The 26,423-nt window shown below is 41.5% G+C and overlaps 2 protein-coding genes across 4 annotated transcripts in view; one reads left to right on the top strand and one right to left on the bottom strand.

The window, feature by feature from the left end:
• Positions 1-26,423, top strand: part of RGS20 (regulator of G protein signaling 20) — a 77,171-nt gene that overhangs the window by 43,099 nt on the left and 7,649 nt on the right. The window contains 2 exon segments of the mRNA XM_047725877.1: positions 17,171-17,319; positions 24,251-24,337. Coding sequence (XP_047581833.1) covers positions 17,171-17,319; positions 24,251-24,337 — 236 coding nt within the window.
• TCEA1 (transcription elongation factor A1) overlaps positions 10,504-26,423 on the bottom strand; it is an 80,185-nt gene continuing 64,265 nt past the window's right edge. For all 3 annotated transcript variants that reach the window (XM_047725879.1, XM_047725878.1, XM_047725882.1), the window contains exon 10: positions 10,504-10,548. In XM_047725879.1, the coding sequence (XP_047581835.1) occupies positions 10,519-10,548 (30 nt within the window). In that variant the 3' untranslated portion in view covers positions 10,504-10,518. The remainder of the gene's footprint in view (positions 10,549-26,423) is intronic.

Here is a 26,423-nt window from a genome sequence, read left to right as displayed (position 1 = left end):
TCTTTCTTTCCTTGCCCTCATGTGTCTCAGCTCTAAGTCATGGAATTCTCTTGTCATACCTAACAGAAGTAACAATGCCTGATTAAATACCATGCCCAGTGAACGTGAAGTTTACAAAACAGCAAGTAGAAATGACTCAGCCACCAGAAGCCCAGCACAGGCAAATGACTTATGGAGGGTCACCACGTTAGGGCCAGAACAGAACTTGCCGCCAGCGTCCCCACTCTTCTGGACTCATGCAGCGCAACATGCTGCCTTTAAATTAAATTGAAAAATGGCATCTAAAAAAAATTGTTTTAATTGTAATTGATAACCATGTTACATTTGTTTCAAGTGACAAGTCTATATAAAGTAACAGCATTTTAATAATATTATATTAGGAGATAATTTATAGTACCATACAATTCACCCATTTAAAGTGTACAGTTCAATGGATTTTTTTACTCTATTCAGGGTGTGTAGCAATCACCATAATCCATAATCACCATAATTATAACTAATTATAATTAAACTTACAATAATAATTGCATTAGAGTAGCACTTACTAGTCTTCAGAGACCTCTCATGTACATTCTCTCATTTATGACTTTGAGCCAGTCTCCAGGTGGCTGATATCCAGATGAGAAGGTGAAAGCTTAGGAGGATGAAGTTGTTTGGTCCAGACCACACAAGTGGCAAAGGTCAGAGTAGAAGTAGACCCTCTGACTTGATGCCCCATGATCTCTTCCCTTCATGGTGCAGGTCACTACACACCGTTGTAGAAATTCTGGATCAATTGCTCTTTTTTTTTTAATTAATTTATTTTTTAAAGTCTTTTTTTATTTATTTGAGAGGGTGGGGGAGAGCACAGAGGGAGAAGCAGGCTCCCCGTTGAGCAGGGAGCCCAATGTTGGGATCCCAGGACCCTGGGATCATGACCTGAGCCAAAGGCAGACATTTAACTGACTGAGCCACCCAGGCGCCCATCATTGCTCATTATTTTTCAATGATTATTCTTTAAGTGCCAGCCCAAGACTTGTAGGACTTCTCCAAATAAACCTGGTATTCCCACTTGGCTTCTGATCCTTGTCACTACAGGGACGCATACCTCCACGATCTGGCTTCATCAGATGCCCCTCAGCCTCCTGCCCACCGTGCTCTCTGGAAATCAGTCTGCCAGCAGAATGCCCCAGGTTTTCACAAGTGTCTCAACATCCCTTCCCTTCCTTCTCTCACTGAAATCTGGCTACTCTCAGAAGACAGTGCTTTCCCCCATGGCCCTGGTAATTGCAGGCATTTTTCCACTGAAATTCTACCACTTATTTCCATTCTTAGAAGTTAAGTGGGAGTCTCTATGGCCACTTGGAAAACATTCTTCCCTCAAATACCCTACTCTTAAGTTCCGAGACGGGCTACAACATGGATGATCCCTGAAGACCAATGCTGGGTGAAATAAGTCAGATGTGAAACGACAAATACTATGTGGTCCCACTTATTCAAGGTACCTAGATGACTCATATTTTTAGAGACAGAAAGTAGAATGGCAGTTGTCAGGGGCTGGGGGAGGTGGGGATGGGAAGTTAGTGTTTCATGAATTCAGAGATTGGAGATGAAAACATTCTGCAGACAGATGGTGGTGATGGTTGGACAGCAGTGTGTGTGTGCTTAGCGCCACTGAACTGTACACTTAAAAATGGTTAAAATGATAAATTTTGTTATGTAAATTTACCACAACTAAAAAAAAAAAAAAAAAAAAAAAAACTTCTTTTGAAGGCATGTCCTTAGAGTGAACCTCAGCTTCTGCTCCTTTCCGTCATCTGCTCACTCTCTGGCCCCTGCCCTCAGGTAGAAGACTCTGGAACGTGGACATCATTTTCTCTCCAGTGCTGGCCCTGTCTTCATTCCTGATTTCTTCAACATTCCTGTAAATGACCTGTGCTACCCTCTGCTCTCTCAGCTTCTTGATTTCTCACTTCCAGAAGGCTTTTCCCCTCCCACACCTCAGCCCTCATTTATGTGATCATCCATAGGGTCAGCCATGACCAACTGCACCAACATGGAAACCTCATCCTGAAACCCAAACCCATACCACCCATTTCCTCATTCTGGTGCTCTCCTCCATAAATTCTTTGGTCTCTGAGGCCTCTAGCCCATTCTCATCTCCCTGACTCACGTGTCCTCAGCACCCTCCATCCCTTCATCATTCACCACCCTTCCTACATGTTCCGGGGATGGGCCAGTATCATTTGTATTTGCAGTTCCTTCTTGGAAGCACTGCTGCCCACCAACATCCATGTGTACCCACCGCTACATCGTTGGTCTCACTTTAGGTGTCTCGTCCTCAGAGACCTTCCCTGCCCACAACCCCTTATCATGCTATAGGGTATCGACCATTTTAGCATCTCACCAATATTTTGTCATGGTTTTGTGTTTCTCTACCTAGAACATAAGCCCTTGGCAGAGATAGTCAGGCTCACCCCACAGGACACCCGTCTGCAACACAGACTATTTCAGGTGGAGCTCAATAAATGTGTGACCAGTTCAGCAGGAAAATCCTTTGAAAACAAACAATGTGGTCATATTTTTAACCTTTTACCCTAGGTTTTTAATCAGGTCATTCTTTTTTTTTTTTTTAAGATGTTATTTATTTGAGAGAGCACGAGCAGTGTGGGGGAAGAGGGTGAGGGAGATGAAGAAGCAGACTCCCCGCTGAGCAGGTCCTCGATCCCAGACCATGACCTGAGCAGTTGCTTAACTGACTGAACCACCCAGGTGCCCTTATCAGGTCATTCTTTGCCTGATCCTCCTGCTACATCATCAAAGACTTCACATATTTTCCACATTTGAGAAGCTGTGAAACAAAAGCTTCCAGGAAGGATGTGAAGCCCATATCCCTGCTACCATTTCTCACAGTGTCTTGTTGACAATATCCAACAATGCTGGAACATACAAAAATCTTTCACAAGGCCATGATCGTGCTTATTGGGCTCTAGATTTATGCCAAGAACTTCGTAGGATGATTTCTGTATGAAATGGACACTCATGTCAATCACCATTACACATTTATTATGTTCTGTTAGCCACCGTATTGCATGTCATTAATTTTTGATGTAGTGTTCCATGATTCATTGGTTGTGTATAACACCCGGTGCTATTACACATTTTTAAAAGTTCCTCCTTCATAATGCTTTCTGGCCCTTTGACATACGGGTCAAAAACATTGAAAGCACATGGCAAACACCTTGTGGTAAGAGTAAACCAAAAAGGAACACTTCAAGTGGAGAGAGGAGGCGAGCCAGCATGTGGAATCTGGCGTACAGGCTGTTAGCGCTGGCAAGACTTCCTGGGCGCGTCGCTCCCCGGCCTCATGTTCTCTGGGAGGCTCATGAAGTCAGACGCCCTGGCAGGTGACAGACATCCGGATAATTATAACCTCTGTTCCTCCCATCTTCCCTTACCATGTCTTCTAGCCTGTCTTATTTGCATTTTAGCATTAATACCATGCCGTACAAACAGAGAAGTGCACATATGTTTTCACCACCTCAACACACCCCTGTAACCTGCACCTTCATTGGGGCGGCAGCACATTATAGGTTCCCAGAAACCTCCTCACCGAGGTGAAGCACTATTCAGACTCCTCGCAGCAGACAGCCGTTTTGCCGGGGCTTGTATTTTTCTCTTAAGGGAGTCATGCAGTGCATGGTCTGTTTCACCTGGCTTCTCTTATTCAGCGTTGTTGGTGCGATTCATCCACATGTCGAGATAACTACAGGTCAATCATTGCTGAATCATAGCTTGTTGTATGAATATACCACAATTGACGCATTCTACTATTGACATTTGAGTAGTTTTAGGCAATTACCTGTTACTACATAATCCAAGAATATCCTAGTGTGTGCTCTTGGCGCAGCCTTTCTGGGGAGTGGATCCCATGAGTTGCAGTGGCTGGGTCAGAGGTGTGCACATGGTCAGCTTTCGCGGATTATGAGAGTGTCCAAAGGGTTGTATCAGTGTGCACTCCCATCAGCAATGTAGGTTTTTCCATAGGATCACCATACTTGGCATTTTCTTCATTATTTTACCTCTTCTGGGGTGTGTGTGTGTGTGTGTGTGCCTTTCCCTGTTTTAGTAGTTGGCTAAATCTACATGGTATCCTTAGACTGATTTTAGGTTATGGATTGCTATGAAAGTGGAAAAAAAGCGGGGCACCTGGGTGGCTCAGTGGGTTAAACCTCTGCCTTCGGCTCAGGTCATGATCTCAGGGTCCTGGGATCGAGTCCCATATCCGGCTCTCTGCTCAATGGGGAGCCTGCTTCTTCTTCTCTCTCTGCCTGCTTCTCTGCCTACTTATGATCTCAGTCAAATAAATAAGTAAATCTTTTAAAAATATTAAGAAAAAGCTGAACTTCTAATTTTTAAAATAAGATGTATTTATTTTAGAGAGTGTGTGGGGGAAAGGAGCAGAGAGGGAGAGAGAGAGAAACAAGGAGACTCTGCACTGAGTGTGGAGCCCGATGTGGGGCTCAATCCCACAACCCCGAGATCATGACCTGAGCCTAAAGCAAGAGTTGGACATTTAATCAACTGTGCCACCCAAGCGCCCCAAAAAAGCTAAACTTTAGATATAAAAACAAAAATGACTGGTTTTTATATTTTTGACAGAGGGGTCAGGTGGAATCCATTCATTCACTGGCAACTTATTTCCTCTACGTGAAAATGGGCAGCTTAATTTATTAAGCCATTGTGTTATCATTATATATAAAATGTATGTAAGTGTGTATAGAGACGTATATATGTACACGTATAAATATATGTGTATTATTTCTAGTCCTCCTGTATGTTAGGCACTGCTATCCTGCCATCATGAAAAAAAATCACTGTATTGATGTTCTGATGTAGGTTTCTTTTTAAGATATTTTGGATATGGTAAACAAATGAGATGTCCATCAATTGTCATAGGAAAAGAAATATCGGTTTAGAAAAATGTGTCAAATTTGACTAACATAGAATGCTAGTTACATACTCCTAGAATTAATATTATCCTTTTCTTGACTACATCTGCTCTCCAGCTAGCCATCTTCCACAGCAGTTAGGTCCCTGAGAGATAGCACATAAGAAACTATGAGGAGCAGACCACATTCCTGCCCAATTTCTGCCCACGGTCATTGTCAGGTGTCTAACCCTCCTGACCTAGCTGATGACCTAGCACTGTCCATGCTTCTCTCGAGGTTCTTCAAAGTGTAAGCCAAAGCAGCATCAGAAAACCTGTTGTTCTCTTTTTTAGGGAGGGGCAGATGGGGCAGAGAGGCAGAAGGAGAGGGAGAAAGAGCGAATCTCAAGCAGGCTCCATGCCCAGTGTGGAGCCAATGCAGGGCTCAATCTCCCAACCTTGAGATCATGACCTGAGGCAAAATCAAGAGTCAGATGCTTAACCAACTGAACCAGCCAGGCACCCTTCTTTTTTCTTTTTAAGTAATCTCTATGCCCAATGTGGGGCTTGAACTCAACCCAAAGATCAAGAGCTGCATGTTCTTCCAACTGAGCCTGCCAGGCGCCCCCAATAACTTGTGTTTCTTTGGTTCCCCAGCCTTACCTTCATCCAAAATGAAAATGTATCTCCCCAGCAAAAGCGTACTCATCCCAAAGGCAACTCCTTCCCTACCAAGTACCACCTAAAACGCTGCCTTAGAAGGAAGAGTAAAAAAGAAAGACCACAGAGGGGAAAAGGGCAGTGATAACTCTCTCATACCTCCTTCCAGAATGCTACCCCTTTTCCAATGACCTAAGGCCAGAATAGAGGCAGAATGATTGATGTGGAGACTTTCTTCATGATCCAATGCCAGAGATGTTAACTAGGACCTAGGCATGTGGAGAAAGAAAGGGGGATGGACACAAAAGAATCTTGGGGGGAGACTTCATTTGGCTTTGCCACCAGATGGAAGTGGGAGGCGTGGAGGGTGGCTTCAAGCTTTCTTAAACAGAGTAGACTGCAACTCTGCTTACCAAGATAGGAAGAGGGAGAAAATGGGTAGGTTTGTCCATGGAAATAAGTTTGAATTTGGACTTTAATTTTTCCATGTTGCAAATATGTTGTCCTGTGGGTTTGTTTTTTTTTTTCTGTAATTTGAGGTGATTTACTCATACATTCTTGGAAGAGGGCCTGTTCCTTGCTGAGAAGCACTAAAAAAGCTGGCAGAAATTCTCGTGCAAACCGTTAATGACTGCCTGACACATTCCTTCATGATCTGGAGATTTCCTAAAGCAACCCCACAGACAAAGCTTGTAATACACATTTAGTACTTTCCAAGGTGCCCTGAGCTACTTTATTACTGGGAATACATCTATCTCCAGTCTCCTTGAGAAATTCCCCATGGTCTTTGGGATAAGGAAAGCCCGGATAAAGATTTCAGTCAGTACTCGCAAAATGTTCCTTAATTGTTGGCTGATATTAAAAAAGAACAAGTTAAAATATGCATAATTAATTTCCTTCAGATCATACTATTTTTATTATTTCCCAAAGGCAATCATAAAAGTTGAGTCACACAATACGTCCATTTAATAATAGCAGAAAAGAAGAGAAAGATGTTACTATTATGGTCTTAAACTTGGTGGTGGCTATTTAAACAGCAGAGTAAAGATTTCCATTCACAGGCCCTGCGAAACAGATGGTAACATACTTACATATTTTTTTAAGAGGTGAGGAAATGTGTAAACATCCATTTGGAAGTAATTACAATTCTAAAATGCCTATTGTTATTAGTATGCTTTCAGTTGACTTCCCCTCCTAGAACAATAAACCAGCTTTTTCTAAAAATAGCCCCCAAATTATTCAGACAATAAAATCAAAGACAAATTTTTGAAAACTCCTAGTTTTTTTTTTAAGATTTTATTTATTTATTTGACAGAGAGAGATCACAAGTAGACAGAGAGGCAGGCAGAGAGAAAGAGAGAGAGAGGGAAGCAGGCTCCCTGCCGAGCAGAGAGCACGATGCGGGACTCGATCCCAGGACCCTGAGATCATGAACTGAGCCGAAGGCAGCGGCTTAACCCACTGAGCCACCCAGGCGCCCCGAAAACTCCTAGTTTTGCACAGAGGAAGAGCTAAGATCTTCCGCCACCCCACGCACGAGCTCCTAAAAACTGTTAGCTCTCTGTGTCTTGGAAGTGGAAGATACAGCTCTGATTGGAGTTCTGGTCCATTTGACTGTGTAGAAGTCAGTGCAAGGAACTTCCAGCTTTTCATTAATATTTCACGAGCTGCGGTGAGTTGGACTTCTTTCTGGTGATGACTGTGGCCCAGGGTAATGTGCCCACATTCCCTAAAATTTGAAATTGGTTTATTTCAGGATCCAGCTAAACAAAATGGAAACATCACTGTTGACCTGGGTTCAGCTTATTTCCTGGCAGCTAAGAATAACAGGTGGAAATCTGAGGCAGACAGTGGGCGTGGCTGTGACTTAATAAGCCTCAGGTGATCTGGTGTCAAGGCTTGGACTCTGACTCAGGGAAAGCCGCCTTCACATCTTGGTGTTTTCAGATGAAGTAGCTAAACCCAGGAAGCTCAGGAGTGAATGAATGGGCCCAGCTGATTTCAGTTGGGTCTGTTTTTCAAATGTCATAGTGTAGATTCTTGAATGAGAGAGACTTCCTGTGGGTTAACCACCCTCAAAGCCAAGCACTCTCAGAAACAACTCCCTTGAGATCCTGAAAGCCCAGTGCTGATCACACCTGATGTGCACCTCCCTCCAACCTGTGTAAGGACTTTGAACAGTCCCTTTCCCCAGCCTGCTCTCTTGAATTCTTCCAGTTCCTCAGAAGTCAGGCGCCCTCTGAGAGAAACCCAGATCCTAGTTTCCTCCACTGCCCCCGCCCGTCCCCGCAGGTGAGCACCCAACTCCAAGAACAAACGCTGCATCTCCTGCAGAAGGCTCACACGCGGCTGCTTGCCACGTGGCCGTTGAAGACACCTTGGGTGTGCTTGCCCTGTGGCAGGGTCGGGGTGCAGAATACAGACCTAAAGGTGGCATCTGTGAAAACTCATCATGCATCCAGGGCAAAATAATGTTAGAAAAAGCTGTTCCGGGGTGCCTGGGTGGCTCAGTGGGTTAAAGCCTCTGCCTTCGGCTCAGGTCATGATCCCAGAGTCCTGGGATCGAGCCCTGAGTCAGGTTCTCTGCTCAGCAGGGAGCCTGCTTCCTCCTCTCTCTGCCTGCCTCTCTGCCTACTTGTGATCTCTGTCAAAAAAATAAATAAAATCTTTAAAAAAAAAAAAAAAAAAAAGCTGTTCCAGGGTGGGGAAACTTAAAAGGCAGAAAGACCAAAATCAGGGTCAGATTAGGAGCAAATTCTGCTAACTACTCAGCACTGTTACTGCAGAACAGGGAAAGGAGAGTGTCTCTTGAGGCGGCAGCACAGAGAATATTCCTGGAGTTATCACCGCCATTCTTTTGACGCAGCTCGGCGCCCCTGGCAGTGGCAGCTCAGCAAACAGTGTGGATAGATGAACGGAAGTGGCTCCGGAGGAAGGGAGCTTTGTTCCTGGTACAGACCTGATCATTTGAACAGGCTCAAAAAAATTTTCGGGGGGAGACCGATAGAAGACATGGCAGGAAGAAATATAATTCGCGTGCACCACGTAGCGCATGAGGAAGCTTCACGCTCAGGGTCTCGCGCTCATTTGTAGTCAACCTAGTAGAGCTGATGTATTTGCAATTACTAAAGCTATCATATACCAGAGATAGTTCTCCACCTGCACCTCCCACCCCATTTGGACTTCATTTGTAACTCCTTCAATGTGAAAACAGGAAGGGCAAAACTCAAATCCGTTACTTCTGCAACTGGTAAATAAGGTGCGAGGTGGGGGAGGGGGGATGACTGAGCTCATGGGTGGCTAGGAGGCAAGGCATTCTGTGGTCTGTGCCCACCCCATTCCCACTCTTCTTTATCTAAGATGAGGGCATTGCATAACAATTCCTCACACTCATAAATCACCTTTCTTGTGAAACACGTGATGTTTTCAATGTGCTGACAGCCTGCTTATCTGTATTACAATTTAGAGTCTTTCCGAAATATGTAAAGAATCAGAGAGACCCCATTTGGTCTGGGAGGTGATGATTCCACTATGAAGCAAGTGACCAGGCTAACGGGTTCTTGATCCCAATGACATTATGATCCCAGAAAATGATTGGAAAATTCTAGAAGTGGCTACACACTGTATGATTTCCTTTATATGCCATTCTGGAAAACATAAAACTAAAGGTAAGCAAAGCTATATCCTTACTCCCAAATCTCAATATATTCAAAAGTGGACAAGTCATAGAGGCCACATTTTCTAATCTGCAAAAAAAAAAAAAAAAAAAAATATATATATATATATATATATATATATATATATATATATATCTCCTAGTGACAGGTTAGTCAAGAAACTAAAACCTTGTTTCTGAAAAACCTTGGATAAAAAGAAATCTGAGCTTAAATTTGATCTGAGTTCTTTGGATTAAACAGTAATGCCACATTCAAAACTCATAGTTAAGATCAAAGCAGTAATTGGATAAAAATGTGTAGCCCAAAATGCACTAATTAGAAAATAGCAATGATGGAAAATAAATGAACCAAGAACTTAGTGCCAGAAGTGAGGAGAAAACTAACAAAAGCAGTTTTTGAGAAAGATAAAGAGTAATGAAATGAAAACAGAAATACATGAAATTTACAGTGGTAAAAATAAAATTTATTTTACCAGCAAAAACAGGTTTATTCAAGAATACCAGAGAATTGTAATTGAGGACAGGCAAGTCACAGCAAAAAATCATGGGCTAGCACAACAAAGGAGAGTAAATGTTATTTAATAAAAAAGGAGGAAGCTGGGAAGGGGTTGTTTTGAAAAAATGTCCATTTGAGAAAAGCAAGAGTTCAGGATGATGAGGGTTTCTCATTGGCTGAGTTGCTGGGGTAGTTGATTTCTTGGAGGAGATGCAGTGTGTATCTTTTCCTGTTGTGGCCTGTAATTGATGGTTCTTTCCTGTTGAGGATTTTTCTGTGGGGGTCTGTAAGTGGCAATTCTTCCCGTAATTGACATCAATTGGTAAGGGGTGAGAGCTCCCCCTTCTGGTCTCCTGACTCCTTTTTAGTGAGGTTTCCCTTTATTAATTTTCATACGCTGGTGATCCACTGTGGAGTACTGCCCAAAGATACTTCAAGAGGCAGGGTGTGTTAAAGAAAAAGGAAATCAGAGGCTGTATAGATGGATTTGGGATTTGGGTTGCTTTCGTGGGAAGTTGGCCTCTCTAGTTTCCTTATATATTGGTTTAACCTTCAGGGTCCTAAACTGTCACCTGATGATAGGATCATTTTCTAAGAATTGCTCAGAATGGTCTTGAATGTATGCCCTCTAAGATTCTTGGTTCTCCTTCATTGGCATTTTGTCTATAAGTCAATACCCTTGTCTATGATTCTAACAGGAGCTCAGGTCTTAGGCCTTAAGAGAGAAGATTTTTTTCATACAAGACTTGATGTGTCATCACATTCCTAATGCATAATTCAAAAATGGCTGTTTTCAGAGGTTGGAAACTATAATGAAAATAAATAGCTATTAATGATCATCCAAGCACCAAGTTTAAGTTTACCAGAAAATAAATATTTTTTCTGAGCTAATTATGGTTAGGTTAAATTTTTTTCTAACAAGATACTACTTTTGATTCCAAATTACTAAAAGAGTATGATCAAGATTAAGAGTTTGCCCTGGCTTTTATTTGAACTTTGAAAGAATTCTCTTAAATGCCAGGTTCCTAGAAATTGGGAAAAGCCATGTTTGAGTAGGATTATCTTTTGGTTAAGATCTGAATACTTAATAAATTGCCAACCTATATTATTCACATTTCCTCAGGCTGCTCTTTAAATGCCATAAATTATAGAATAAAGCATCTGAGGTCACTGACATTGGTTTGCATTCCTATACCTTCTCAAGCAAAGGCAGCCAGTTCCTGGCTCATTATGCATGTGACATCCCAACAGACATTGAAGTGATACCCAGCAGTCTATGCCAGATACTCACCTCAAGAGGAAAACAATAGCAAAGATAAAGAAGCACCGATTCCATGTTATTTAGAGAGAATTAATGGAATTTAAATGTGTGCAGAGTTCTCCCACAGATATGGTGATGGCAAAGGAAAAAAGATATGTGAAGCTAGTTTGGCTAATCAGACACCAGTGTCTGAAAGGACTGGCTGAGCTGATACATACCAATGGCATATTTTAAAAATCTTTAAAACGGGTGGCATTCATTCCATATACGTTTTTAGGGACGCCTGGGTGGCTCAGTGGGTTAAGCATCTGTCTTCAACTCAGGTCATGATTCTGGGATCGCACCCCATCTCGGGCTCCTTGCTCAGCAGAGTGCACTTTTCCCCTCCCTCTGCATCTCCCCCTGCTTGTGCACTCTCTGTCTCTCTCTGACAAATAGATAAATAAAATCTTTATAATACATGTTTTTAGGCCTCATATTAATCAGCTATCACATTGAAAAATTAAGTCTCTACAAGTATTTTGTAACATTAAATATGCAACTCTCCCAATAAGCAATCACACATTTGTCTTTTAAACAAGCAGGCAGTAATTAAAAGCATTACATTCTGACAGTGATAAAGATGGCTATTAATAATGATTATCAGTAAATTTGCAAACTGGATGAAATGGATTTTTTTTTACAGGAGATGAAAAAATACCATACTGACTCAAGGAAAGGAAGAAAGGAAGAACAGAAATGAAAGAAGGAATTGAAAACATAGTCAACAAGCCACTCTTGAGAGATTTCAGTAATTTTACAGGCAAATTCTATAAATCTTCAGGACTGACAAAATAATTTCCTAATAAAGATAGATAGGGGTGCTTGGGTGTCTGAGTCAGTTGGGCATCTAACTCTTGATTTCTGCTCAAGTTGTGCTCTAGGTCATGTGATCAAGCCCCACATCAGCTCCATGGAGTCTGTTTCAGATTCTCTCCCTCCTTCTCCCTCTCCAACCCCCCGCCAACTCTCTCTCCCTCTCTCTTGCAAATATATTAATTAAATCTTTAATCTTAAAAAAAGATTGATTTTTCTAAAAAAACTCCTTATAAATTTTATCAAATTTATCTCAGCAGTATAATAAAAGAATAACCATCTTTTTTTAAGATTTTATTTATTTATTTGACAGAGATCACAAGTAGGCAGAGAGGGAGGCAGAGAGAGGGAAAGCAGGCTCCCCGCTGAGCAGAGCCCAACGCGGGGCTGGATCCCAGGACCCCAGGATGATGACCTAAGCGGAAGGCAGAGGCTTAAACCACTGAGCCACCCAGACGCCCCAAGAATAACCATCTTTTTTTTTTTTAAAGATTTTGTTTATTTATTTGACAGAGATCACAAGCAGGCAGAGAGGAAGGCAGAAAGAGAGGAAGGGAAGCAGGCTATCTGCCGAGCAGAGAGCCCGATGTGGGGCTCCATCCCAGGACCGTGGGATCTTGACCTGAGCCGAAGGCAGAGGCTTTAACCCAGGCGCCCCAATAACCATCTTTTTAAACCGAGGAAGAGTTTACTTAGTAAGGTAAAGGTGATTCAAAATTAAGAAATTCATTAATTTACTTCATTCACTATTCAAAGAAGAAGATTCATATTCTCAATAGATTTTTTAACTGATAGAATTCAACATTTTAAAAACTTTAAAGAAGATTTTCAAACATTTTTAAGTGTACAGTGGAAGGGGGCACCTGGGGGCTCAGTCGGTTAAACATCCAACTCCTGATTTTAGCTCAGGTCATGATCTCATGGCTCCATGCCTAGCATGGAGCTTAAGATTCTCTCTCCCTCCCCTCAGCTTGCGCCCTTGCTATCAAAAAAAAAAAAAAAAAAAATTGTAGAGAGGAGGTATAACAAAGTCCATGTGTTAATGACACAACTTCAACAATTATCAACATTTTGCTAATATTTAATATTCAGCTTTTATTAACATTTTTTGCCTTTTCTCATGCTCTCCTATTCCACCATGGCTCAATAGGGCATAAATCGTCAAGACTAACTACTCTGTCCACTGAACACTCCAGCACCTAGTAACTGAGTAAAAACCATTTCTATTCATTTAAAAAGCTTGGAAATGAGAGGAGATAGGTTGCTTGTAGATTTTATAGGAATAGCGTATATTTCTTGTTTACCCAAAGTTTTAAATAATTCAAGATGTCAGTGTTACTGAACCACGTGTAAGGTTTCCAAGAAACCATACAAGAAATTCTAATGTTGAACAGAAGAAAAATTAAATAGATTATGAAGTTGAAACTCTATAAAGATGAACTGAAACATGAAACACTGAGAAAAGAAAGGAGGAATTTTAAGTGAAAAGAAAAATGGCTAACAACCATGTCTAGTCCAAGAAATACCAAAAGAACATAATCATCAAACATTATTCAATGTGGAAGAGCAAACTAGAAACATCGCAACTGTATACAGTGCTGTAAATTTTAATACAATCACAGCCACATGCACCTCTCACCTGATAAAAGACTTCTGTGGTCAAAAGAAGACAATGGGGCGCCTGGGTGGCTCAGTGGGTTAAGCCACTGCCTTCGGCTCATGTCATGATCCCGAGGTCTTGGGATCGAGCCCCGCATCAGGCTCTCTGCTCAGCGGGGAACCTGCTTCCCCCCTCTCTCTGCCTGCCTCTCTGCCTACTTGTGATCTCTGTCTGTCAAATAAATAAATAAAATCTAAAAAGAAAAAGACAGTGCCATATATATATATATGTACATATATATATATAATTCCTTCAGGAACCATCAGTAAGGTATAAGGCCAGCAAAAGGTGCAAGGATAAGCAAATTGTGTTCATCTAGACAATGGAATGCTGCTCAGAAATTTAAAAAAGGGATGAAGGATTGATACACATAACCATCATGAAATAATCATGCTGAGTGAAGGAAGCCAAACTAAAAAGATCCCATTTGTATAAAATTCTTAACAAATGCAAATTAACATATGGTGGGAGAAAGTAGATCAGTGATGGTTGAGAGCAGGCAGGAGCAGGAGAGAGGGGCCTGATGGAGGGATTCCCAAGGGGTGTGAGGAAGCTTGCGGTTCATGATGTGCTTATGATTGTAGTAGTAGCTCACAGGTATGTACATGCTAAAGCATACCAAATTACACCCTTTAAGCAGTATGTGCAGACTGTATGTTTCTTGCATCTCAATAGAGCTGTTTTCAAAAATCTGTAAGAATAGACTTTGATGTCATTTGCCTTTGATTTCTGAAGGCTGTTAGTCATGAGCAACCCCATGACATTCTCTCAGAGTTTGCTCACTAAATCATTAAGTCTTCCGAGGATTTACAGACATGAGGTGTATACAAGCAAATAAAATATGTTAACTAAAAGGATAAGCAGAGGGGGGAATGACTCCTGGGTGGCTCGGTCAATTGGGCAGCTGACTCTTGGTTTTGGTCCAGGTCATGATCCCAGTGCCCTGGGATCGAGGCCTGCATCAGACTCCACGCTGAACTCAAGTCAGCTTGAGGTTCTCTTTCCTGCGCCTTCTGCCACTCCCCCCACTCACACTCTCTCTCGGCAAAATAAATAAATAATAAGATTAGGAGGCACAGCTTATTCTGTGCTGTGTAACTAACAGAAAAAAATATGCTTAGCTCTGTAAAATTATCTTCTCCCAGAAACCTTCAGCACATATTCCACATATGGGCAAAGTGCCATCGAGTCTTCTTGTTAAAGTCATGAAGAAGTGAAAGGTACCTAAAAGTACTGCTACTTTTCGATATTTATGTGGCCAGTGAAATTAGACCAAGGAGAGGAAGGATCTTGGACTTGGAAAGATACAGAAAGTAAACAGACAGGTGTAACTATTTATAGACTCTATGATCATCCACCTAGAAAACCAAAGAGGATCAGCAGAAGGACTACTAAAATTAATTAAAGAATTCAACGGGGAGGCCAGATACAGTACCCTTAGCCTTCCTATACACTAAAATAACTACTTAAAACCTTGAAGCAGGGAAGTATTTACAACAGCAACAAAAACGAATCTATAAAATACTTAGAAATAAATCTATCAAAAATATGCAAGACCTGTTTGAGGAAAGTCTTTAGAATCTACAGAGAGGCAGGCTCTCGATGAACACATAGTTCATGTACTGATTGGGAAAACCCAGTGTTGCAAAGACGTTGGAAGAGTAGTCCCTTGAAACCCATTGACGTTACCATGTTACAATCCTTCCTTCTGGGAAGCTGTTGGGATTTTTTTTTTTCTTTTTAATGAGGCAAGTTGCATCAGTATATCTTAGAAAATAATTAGCTGGGGTATCTCCTATTCCCAGCACCTCTGTTTAGAGCCTGTGCTGGCTTGTCCTTGTCCCTCAGTGTCCTGAATGAAGGGAAACCATTGTCAGTCTCTCTCTGCTGCAATGCCAAGATGCCTGGAGGAGCCCCAGGTTTCTACCCCAGGGGCATTAAAAGGGGCTTGTCTCCTCATGGTGCCCATAAAACGTGGCTGTGAGCTGGACAGATGTCTCTGTCTCCACCCTTTGAACAAGCGAGCCACCCCAGTGCAGGCATCCTGGACTGATCGGGCTGGGCACTGTGGTTGGGAGTTGTGAACGTTGTTCTGGCTGTGGATGGAAGGATGGTAGACACTTGTCTGCGTCTCTCTTGCAGTCCTGGAACTACATCCTGGGATAATTAAAAGAGCTACTCCAGAAGAGTCGCCCTGATTTGGCAGGTACTCAAACTGATGTCATTTCTCATAAATAGACCTATAAATTCAATGTGATCCTACTCAAAATCCCAACGTGGTATTTCTGGACCTTGAAAAGCTGATTGTAAAATTCAGCTGGATGAGAAAACAGACACAAACAGCCAATACCAATTTTTTTTTAATTTGTTTAGAGAACTTTGCCTACCCAATATAAACACATATACAAAAACTATGATCATTAAAGCAAAGTCCAGGGACACCTGAGAGGCTCAGTCCGTTAACCGTCTGCCTTTGGCTCAGGTCAGGATCCCAGGGTCCTGGGATCCAGCCCTGCATCGGCTCCTGGCTCAGCGGGGAGTTTGCTTCTCCCTCTCTGCCTCCCACTCCCCGCACTCATTCTCTCTCTCTGACAAATAAATAAAATCTTTAAAAAAAAAAAAAAGTCCAATAGACTATAAGAATCGGTAATAGTAGGAAGAGATAAATCTAGTGTTGGAACAGAAGAACACATCCAGAATTTAATCCCAAAATCCCATCTAAGGTTCTTTAATGTGGCTTTGGTATTTTTTGCTTTTACTTCACCAACATTTGAAAGACAGCATCAAATGGAAAAGTTCACTTGGCAATTTCTCATTCTTACATTGTTTTTATGCTTCTCTCTTGTGGTCCTCAGGAAAAGGACAGGTTGAAGGACATAGACCTTGTTTGCAATGGCTTACTGTCCACTGAAGTAGGCCAGTGGCGGTGGGGCGGGGGTGCTCCTGCAGAAGGCAGGACCGGAGCAGAGCTTCGGTCCCTAGCCCTCCCTTGCCTCCTGGGACTAACTGAGCAAAAACTAAGTAGCAGGCAGGGTCTAGATGCTTTGCACATATCGCAGTGGGGTAACTTCTTCAAAGTTTCACAGCTTGTTAAGACTTGAACCTGTCAGTAGGGTCTCAGAAGCTGGTGGCCTCACAGGACTTCCATCCTCCCTCTTGGGATGTTTCCTCTTACAGCCTCGTTAACATGCCTGCCATCTTGGCCTGGCTTCCTCCCATATGCATGCTCTGGTCCACAGTGCTCACACCATCATGCCTTGTGGGCATCCTTAACTCAGCTGTCACCTGGGACTGCTCCCTGGCAGTTGAGACCAGAAGGGACATCAAAAGGGACATTTGAGGGCTGCAAAATGCCCTCATCATAGCCGTCACCATGATGGCCTCATGTAGGTGAGGTCAGTGTTTGAGTCCTCTCCTGACCTGGAACTGCCTTAGAATAGGGACCCCTGCACTCGCCCCTTTATTCACAGTGCTTGGCAGATGCCAGGCATGAGATGTTGGCTATAGAAATGAATGATAAGCACCAAATTTTCCCAGAATTCTCAGAAATGACTTGGAGAGAGTCATAATTATGTCTTCTCTGCAATCCAGACAACTGACTCTCTGGCTTTGTGTGGTGGTAATGGGCTCCCCTTTTGCTTGCCCTGTTGCAGCCCATGAGATCTGAGCAGACGGAGATGCGGAAACGGCAGATGCCTGCACCCCAAGAGACCACCGGCTCCATGCCAGACCAGCCCGGAGCAGGGGACCACGGGTCCAACGCCTGCTGCTTTTGCTGGTGCTGCTGCTGCAGCTGTTCCTGGTAAGGTTGGGGCTTTTCTCAGTCCTGCCCTCCTGACTGGCAGAGGGCACCCTGGACTAGTGCCAGCTTGTAATTAACTCAATACATGTTTTTCATTTTTTCATTTTATTTTTTAAAATATTTATTTATTAGAGAGAGAGAGAGCATGAGTAGGAGGGGCAAAGGGAGGAGGAGAGGGAATCTCAAGCAGACTCCATGCTGAGTGTGGAGCCCAGCATGGGACTCGGACTCCCAACCCTGAGTTCATGACATGAGCCAAAACCAAGAGTTGGATGCTGAACTGACTGAGCCACCCAGATGCCCCATGCATGTTTTTTAAATGACTACTATATGCCTAACACTGATTTGGAATCTGTGAAGTACAACAGCAAATACACACACACACACACACACACACACGCACATACACACGCGCACACACACGAGGGGCTCTGTATTCCAGATCTCAGGGGACTTCTATTCAAATCCCTGGCATCATGCTTGTGTGTTAAACAACTGAAGAAGAGTCCACGGCCATTGGCAATCGAATATTAATATTTGGGCAGAAACAATTACTTCGATGGTTAGAAAGGAGTGAACTCAAGGCATCCTACTTGGTAGTAAAGGCTTTGTAGAGGACATAGAATTTAAGGTGGGTCTTAAATATTGAAGTAAAGTGGAGGGCGCCTGGATTTGACCTTCAGCTTTGCTTTTATTAGTTTCATGTTTTCATAAAGAGAAATGTCAAAATATATTCTTAACTGAAGAATATAAAATGATAGGGTAACTTACTAGTACAGGAAGATACATAATCTTTGCTTCAAAAGAGAGATACACAACTTGAACAGAAGATATCCTTGACCCCTTGAGTCACTGTCAAAGGTTTGGAGAAATGTATAGCGTTTACATCATAAGAACATTAGGTGGCATTTCTGAAATCTTGGTTACGGAAAGTGCTTAGCACCCCCCAAATGTGTGCCTGACTTTAGGCAATTAAGTTATTGTATATTTATGTAGGCTTGACCACAAGTTGGACCAAGACCTCACTCCAAAGTAGAGAAGATGACAAGGTGATAGTGCCGCTATCAAGAACAGTGACAGGACTATTAGAATGGGGGTGAGGCAGGTGGAGGCTGACATGAAATGTCCAAGAAAATTTGGTCTCTTGCTTGATTTGATCTACTGTTAACTTCCAGGAAGTTCCAGTCTGGTGGACGAGACCCAGCAATACAACACCCTGACAACTGATGGAGTCCTGATGGTGGGTGGTTGCCCTGTTCAGAGCAAAACCCCAGGCGGCAAGTGGGAATATGTGGGACATGGGGCTGGCAGGAGGCAAGTGGTCTGGCACTCCAGGCAAGGCTTCAGTCCCAAGTAGAAACATAGAGGACTCAGCAGGAAGCCAGAGGAGAACCCTGTGTGGGTACACCTTACACATGTGGGTGTCCAGGATCCACCGTAGACTAGGAGGATATCCACCAGGGGTGACAGGATTTCATTTTGGCCCCTCTTCCAGTCTTTCACTCCACTAATCAGTTTCAGTGAGATGATCAGAGATGATTGTGTGAGAGATGGGCAGAGATATCCTAGAGCTGGGAAGACACCTGTTGACCCAGTCACCCTTCCTTCTCTGCTACCTCAGAGAGACATAAGAGGCTGAGATTGTGTCCTGTACAATGTACGGGACTGACAGTGTGAGCATAGCAGGTGGTGGCATGCTGTTCCAGAGCAGGCTCCTCCTACTGGCACCAACTGTGGTGACTAAGTCATGGAGCTGTGCTTAGACATCATCGTCCTAGCCAACACTTCTGCAGCACATATTGTGTGTGTACTTAACAGACAACAAAGCAATGGGAAACAATGTTGAATTGTTATATTATACACTGAAACTAATATAACACTGTTATGTTCATTATACTTCAATTAAAAGAATACAATAGAGCAATATCTTCAAAGAACTGGAGAAAAGTAATGGAAAACTAAGTCAAACTATAATTCCAGGGCAGGAGTAAAACAAGACATTTTCAGACATCCAAAGGCCAAGAGAGCTAACTGTCTTCAGACCTTCCCTAAAAGAAAGGGTGTACTTGAGGAAGAAAAAATGAAGCATTAATCTGATTGAGAAAAATTGAAAATGTCCTTAAAATTCATGAACAGAGAATGGATAAATATATTGCAGTGTAGTTATGCAATGCAATAGCATATAGCACTTAAATGCATGTGCTGGAGGGGAAAAAATTGTGGGGTGCCTGGGTGGCTCAGTCAGGCGTCCAAGTGTTGATTTTGGCTTAGGTCATGATCTCAGTGCTGTGGGATTGAACCCCACATCCGGCTCCATGCTCAGTGTGGGAGTCTGCTTGGAATTCTTCCTCCCCTTTCCCTCTGCCCCTTCCCGCCCCTCTCTCTCAAATATATAAACAAATAAATAAAATCTTCCAAAAAAAAAAAAAGTACACAGCAAACTTTAACTGTTTCAGTGTTTACTCTCCTTGATTTTCTTCTTCTCAGCATGCTTTTAAGACTTATCCGTGTTGATAATACATAATAGGGACAATTTTATTTTATTTTATTTATTTATTTGACAGAGAGAGAGATCACAAGTAGGCAGAGAGGCAGGCAGAGAGAGAGGAAGGGAAGCAGGCTCCCTGCTGAGCAGATAGCCCGATGCAGGGCTCGATCCCAGAACCCTGGGATCATGACCTGAGCCGAAGGCAGAGGTTTTAACCCACTGAGCCACCCAGGCGCCCCAAGACAATTTTTAAGAAAAGAAAAAGGCAATGTGTTTTCTAAACCCTTGTATTATCTTTCTCAAAATTCTGCTTCATGGCCTTCTGGCATTTCATTTTATCAAAGAAGTCATGCAGGTGCTTGATTTCTTAAAACTAAACTTTTTTTCCTTTCTAGAAGATTGAAGAATTTTTTCCTCTTTGTAGCTCAGAAATTTACCAAAATATACCTAACCATGGGGCTCCTTTTACTGAATGGCTCTTAAACATAGTGAACAACTATTGTGGCTTCCAGCAATGCTTTCTTGTTCTACTGCTAACAATAACAATACACTCAGGTTAAAAGCTTGACACAAAATATATTTTTCACTTTTTTAAGGACAGAGTATCTCATTGAGAAATATTCCTACTTTTAAAAAATAAGACATGGAAAACAAGTCAAAGCTTAAATAAAGATTGCATTGTTTAATTCACAATGTAACTTCCAGTTCTCTTAGAAATCTTGTTTCAAATTCATCCTTTCTTTTTCTCTTTGATTTTTCATACTCATTGTGTATTGATGTTTTCTGCTTATAAAAGAAGCCTAAGAAGTCAAGCAGTATTTACCCTCCTACAGTGAGAACACCCTACAGATGCCTCTTAAGTTTGTTTTTGTTTCAAGAAACCATTATTTACTGAAACTGGCATCATGAAAGCAACAAGTCAGAAGAGTTTCTGAATTTCTAATGACTTTGCATTAACGAAAAACAGCTGCACGTGCACACACACAATTACTGAAAATCCATAAAGCAAACGTGCTAAGACTAGGCTGAATGACTCTTATAAAATGGTGGAAAGAGTGAAAAGGAAAGATATAATAAAAGGAATAGAAAAGAGTATAGGAACAATAGTCAGATAAAGCAAACTCAAATATCCAATAGTAAAAATCCATTTTGAAATTAATGGGGAACTAAAAGCATTTCTCCTGAAAACAAGAACAAGGCAAGGATGTCTATGCTCTCCCCTACGGTTTAACATTGCACTAGCAATCACTTGGTGCAGCTGGACAAGAGAAAACAACCGTAAGATTCAGAAGAGAAGTGGTAAGACTCTCCCTACCTGCAGAACATATGAGAGTATACCTGGAAATCCCAAGGGAACAGTCGCTAAATTAATGCAAATACACAAGAATTCAATATGAAGAAAGATATAATACTAGTGTAAAAAAAGAATAGTCTTTAGAATATAAAGAACTCTTACAATTCAAAAATAAAAAGACAAACCAGTTTATAAGCAGGCAAAAGAGGGGCACCTGGATGGCTCAGTCAGTTGAGCATCTTGACTCTTGATTTTGGCTCAGGTCACAATCTCAGCGTTGTAAGATCAAGCCACGGGTTGGGCTCTGTGCTTAGTGGGGAGTCTGCTTAAGACCCTCTCTCCCTCTGTCCCTGCCCACCCCTGCTCTCGCTCTCTCTCTCAAATAAATAGGTAAATCTTTTTTTTTATTTTTAAGACATTTCAGGGCACCTGGGTGATCAGTCAGTTAAGTGTCTGCCTTCGGCTCAGGTCGTGATCCAGTGTCCTGGGATCAAGCCCCAAGTCACATTAGGCTCCCTGCTCAGTGGGGAGCCTGCTTCTCCCTCTCTTCCCTGCCTGTGCTCTCTCTTGGCTATCTGTGTCTCTCTCAAATAAATAAACAAAATACTTTAAAAATTAAAAAATTTAAAGACGTTTAAATTAAATTAAATTAAATTAAAAAATAAAAATAGGGGGGCACCTGCATGGCTCAGGCAGTTAAGCATCTGCCTTCAGCTGAGGTCATGATCCCAGGGAGACTGTTTCTCCTTCACTCTGCCTACTGCCCCCCCTGCTTATTCTGTCAAATAAATAAATAAAATCTTTATAAGGGGGGGCGGTCGTGGGGGACAGGGAGGGAAAAATGAAACAAGATGGGATCGGGAGGGAGACAAACCATAAGAGACTTTATTCTCACAAAACAAACTGGGGGTTGCTGGAGGGGAGGGGGATGGAAGGATGGGGTGGCTAGGGGATGGACATTGGGAAGGGTATGTGCTATGGTGTGTGCTGTGAAATGTATAAACCTGATGATTCATAGACCTGTACCCCTGGGGCTAATAATACATTATATGTTAATAATAAATAAAAAATAAATAAATAACATTGTGACATTGAAACATTTTAAAAAGTAATAATAAATAAATATAAAAGTAGGCAAAAGATCTGAGCGGGCAGGTCTCCAAAGAACACATATAAAGAGCGAATAAACACATGAAAAACTATTTCATCTCATTAGCCATTAGCAAAATGCAATTTAAAAGCACAATGAGATACTACCGCCTACCCCCTGAGATGGTAAGAATAAGAAAGACAGACATGGGGCGCCTGGGTGGCTCGGTGGGTTAAGCCTCTGCCTTTGGCCCAGGTCATGATCCCGAGGTCCGGGGATCGAGCCCCGCGTCTGGCTCTCTGTTCAGCAGGGAGCCTGCTTCCCTTCCTCTTTCTCTGCCTGCCTCTCTACCTACTTGTGATTTCTGTCTGTCAAATAAATGAATAAAATCTTTAAAAAAAAAAAGAAAGAAAGAAAGAAAGACACAAGTGTAGACAAGGATGTCGAGAAACTGAGTCTGCCAGCATTCCTGGTAGGAATATAACATGGCACGACTGCTTTGAAAAACAGTGTGCGACCTCCTCAAAATGTTAAAAATAGAGTTATCATAGGAAAGCATTTCCACTCCGAAGTGTCTACCCAAGAGAAATAAAAACAAACATCCACAGAAAAAAACTAGTACATGACCATGTACAGCAGAATTATTTGTAAATAGCCAGAGTGCGAATAACCTAAATGTTCATCAGCTGATGGCTGGATAACAAAGTGTCACATATCCACACAAGGGAATGTTATTAAGCTGCAAAAAGTGATGAAGTACTGATATACCCACTACAACATGAATGAAACGTAAAACCATGATGCCAGGTGACAGAAGGCAGCCACTGAAGACCACGCATTCAGAAGAAGCATGTCTATAGAGACAGGAAGTCCATTAGCATGTTTCTGGGGCAGGAGGAAGTGGGATATAGGGGTGATGGGGAGGAGCTGCTCTTCGGGCCTTCCTTTCAGAGTGATGAAAACGTTCTGAAGTTAGATTGTAGTGATGGTTGTACAACCCTGTGATTATGCTACAAACCACTAAATTGTACACTTTAAACAGGTAACTTCCTGATGCATAAATAATGCTCAATAAAGTAATAGCCTTGATAAATACAAACAGGAACCAGTTAGGAGATGAGATGAAAACCGCATTTGCAATAACAACACAAACACTTGGAATAAGTGTACAAAGAGATGTATAAGATGTATACAAGGAAATTTAAAGTCTCCTGAAAAATACAATAAGTTTTGTTTGTATGCTTTCCTCTAACACTTTTTCCAAGTATACCTATAAATATTTAAAACCTCCATTTTGGATTGGAAACACAAACACATTTTGCCTAGAGAATGTACACTTTTTTTCAAGGTGCAGAAATGAGATGAAAACCCAAAACATCCCTGATAACCTGACCTTTTTATTACTTTCTAATGGACATGTTTTTATGAAAATTACTATTAATGAGGGTGCCTGGGTGGCTCGGTCATTAAGCGTCTACCTTTGGCTCAGGTCATGATCCCAGGGTCCTGGGGTTGAGCCCCACATCAGGTTCCCTGCTCAGCAGGGAGGCTGCTTCTCTCTCTGCCTGATGCTTCCCCTGTTTTTGTTCTCTCACTCTGTCAAATACATAAAATCTTAAAAAAAAAAAAAAGAACTATTAATTTAAATGTAAACTCTCCCTCAACTAGTGTAGACCATAATATTATAATTTATTCTGTTAATATTTTAGCATCATACTTCTGGTTTCTTTTTTTTTAAATATTATTTATTTATTTGAGAGAGAGTGAGCACAAGTGGGGGGCAGAGGCAGAGAGAAAGGGAGAAGCAGGCTCCCCGCTGAGCAGGCAGCACAACAGGGCTCCATCGCAGGACCCTGAGATAATGACCTGAGTTGAAGGCAGATGCTTAACCAACTGAGTCACCCAGGATCCCTACTTTCGGTTTTCTTAAGAAAACCAGTCAGGGTCAATTTTTTTCAAGAAAAGAAAGAAATTCTACGTGGTGATGTGGAGTTCCCTTTAAAATATTCCTCGATGCAGAATGATCTCAACTGACATGGAAATGTCTTGTTTCATGCAGTCTTACTGTTAGAAACCAAGAAGAACAGAGACCCAGGAGGCCCTCCCATGAACTCAGAAGAGAAGACCTTCCAACCTGTGAAGAAAGGTAAATCTCATTATTGTTTAGCTCACTAAACTGACAAAAATGCCAGCTTTATTATTTTGATTTTTTTCGGCATTGTAACAGTTTCTCTAACTGCAATTTAATAATATCAAATCACAATTTCCACTCTGCAGAGTTCATTGTGTGACAGGGAGAAAAATTAGTTCCATATCAAGTGCATCCCTGCTAATCACAAATATAAATCGATGCTTCTTGACAAAATGTGACATTATCCTATTTTCATATGATAGACTTTTTAAAATAAGAGACCATAGTGAAACATATATGTTTGATTTTCAGAAAAGTTTTAAAAGTCCATTTTTTTCTTAACTATTAAGTTTGTACTCTGGCTAATGTAATACTGTCTTCATTTTAGTATTTTGAAAAAAAAGTTCGGAAGAAAACACATAAAATTACTTTCCATAATATCAGATTTTAAAATTATCTCTTTTTGTCCTGTATTATTAATTGGCTTATGGCTTACTTTCACTTACCCACTCTAATACCTTTTCTTGATATTATACCTATATTATCACATATACTAGACATATATCCTAAAAGCATTGTTCAAATACATCTTGTATTAAATTGCTTATTTTTGAGGGGAAAAAAACAAGTAGACTAAAAGGTTACTTAAGTGTTTCTTTTTCATTCTTTATCTTATTTATCCTTACCCAGATTTTTCAAAGTCTGGGAAACATATTAAAATCTTCCACAGTCGGGGCACCTGGCATGCTCTGGAGGAGCATAAGACTCTTGATCATCGTGAGTTCAAACCCCATGTTGGGTATAGAGATTTCTAAAAAAAAAATAAGTAAAAACTTTTGAAAAATATTCCACAATTTATGAGTTTGTTTAAAAATAACTTTTATCAAGGGACATCTGGGTGGCTCAGTGAGTTAAGCTCAGGTCATGGTCTCAGGGTCCTGGGATTGGAGCCCCACATCATCGGGCTCCCTGCTCAGTGGGGAGCCTGCTTCTCCCTCTGCTCCTCCCCCCACTTGGGGCACTCTCTCTCTTTCTCTCTCTCTCAAATAAATAAAAAGTATTCTAAATAACTTTTATCTTGAGGCACCTGGCTAGCTCAACTGGAAAAGCATGCAACTCTTGATCTCAGGGTTCGGGAGTTCAAGTCCCATGTTGGGTATAGATTACTAAAAAAATAAACTTTTTTTAAAATGGCTTTTATTTTATATATTCTGTTATGTTGTATTCTGTACCAAAGCTTTGAGGCTTTTATATCTGGAACCAGAATGCCTCGTTGAGGCCTGACTCTAACCATCCTGACAGTGGGACCTTAGGCACTTTACTGAGAAGCCACACTCTGCCTCAGTTTCCTTGTATGTAAAATGGGGATCACAGTTTACTGTTGGCTATTGTGAGCCTAGCAAGCATTCAATATATGTTGGCCATTATTTGTTCTCAATCAAATTCCAGAATATGAAATGACTCTATCCAACATAGTGCTTTTCGTTTCCAATTCTACTTAGATATTAATATTATTCTTACTGCATTTGCCTCATATATCTTTGCCTATTTGTTCTTAACTTTTGTAATATTTTGTATGATTTGTATGATTGCTGAAAATAGCATTATGTTCGATTTTAGTCCCATAGCAGTCTGTCTCTAAATGGGGAATTAGAATTCAATGACATTGGGTCAGTTTTTTTTTTTTAAGATTTTATTTATTTATTTGACAGAGATCACAGGTAGGCAGAGAGGCAGGCAGAGAGACAGGAGGAAGCAGGCTCCCTGCTGAGCAGAGAGCCGGATGTGGGGCTCGATCCCAGGACCCTGGGATCATGACCCGAGCCGAAGGCAGAGGCTTCAACCCACTGAGCCACCCAGGCGCCCCTGGGTCAGTTATTTTGATGACGACTGGTAAATTTAATCTTCTAGCATATTCTTTGATTCCTTGTAATACCTCTTAATTAATTCATTAATTTTGTTTGATTTTGGTTTTTGCTATTTGAACTGTGCCTTCTTTGCTTTTAGGTCCTTCAGTAATGCATATTGCTTTCTCTTATTTTAAATATTTTTATCTATTTGTTTGTTCCTGTGTGGTTTTTTTTTTTAAGATTTTATTTAT

Source organism: Lutra lutra, chromosome 4, assembly GCF_902655055.1.
Source record: "Lutra lutra chromosome 4, mLutLut1.2, whole genome shotgun sequence".
In the NCBI taxonomy this organism is placed as follows: Eukaryota; Metazoa; Chordata; class Mammalia; order Carnivora; family Mustelidae; genus Lutra; species Lutra lutra.
The sequence above is the reverse complement of the archived record's forward strand: the minus strand, read 5'-3'. Positions and strand labels throughout refer to the sequence as shown.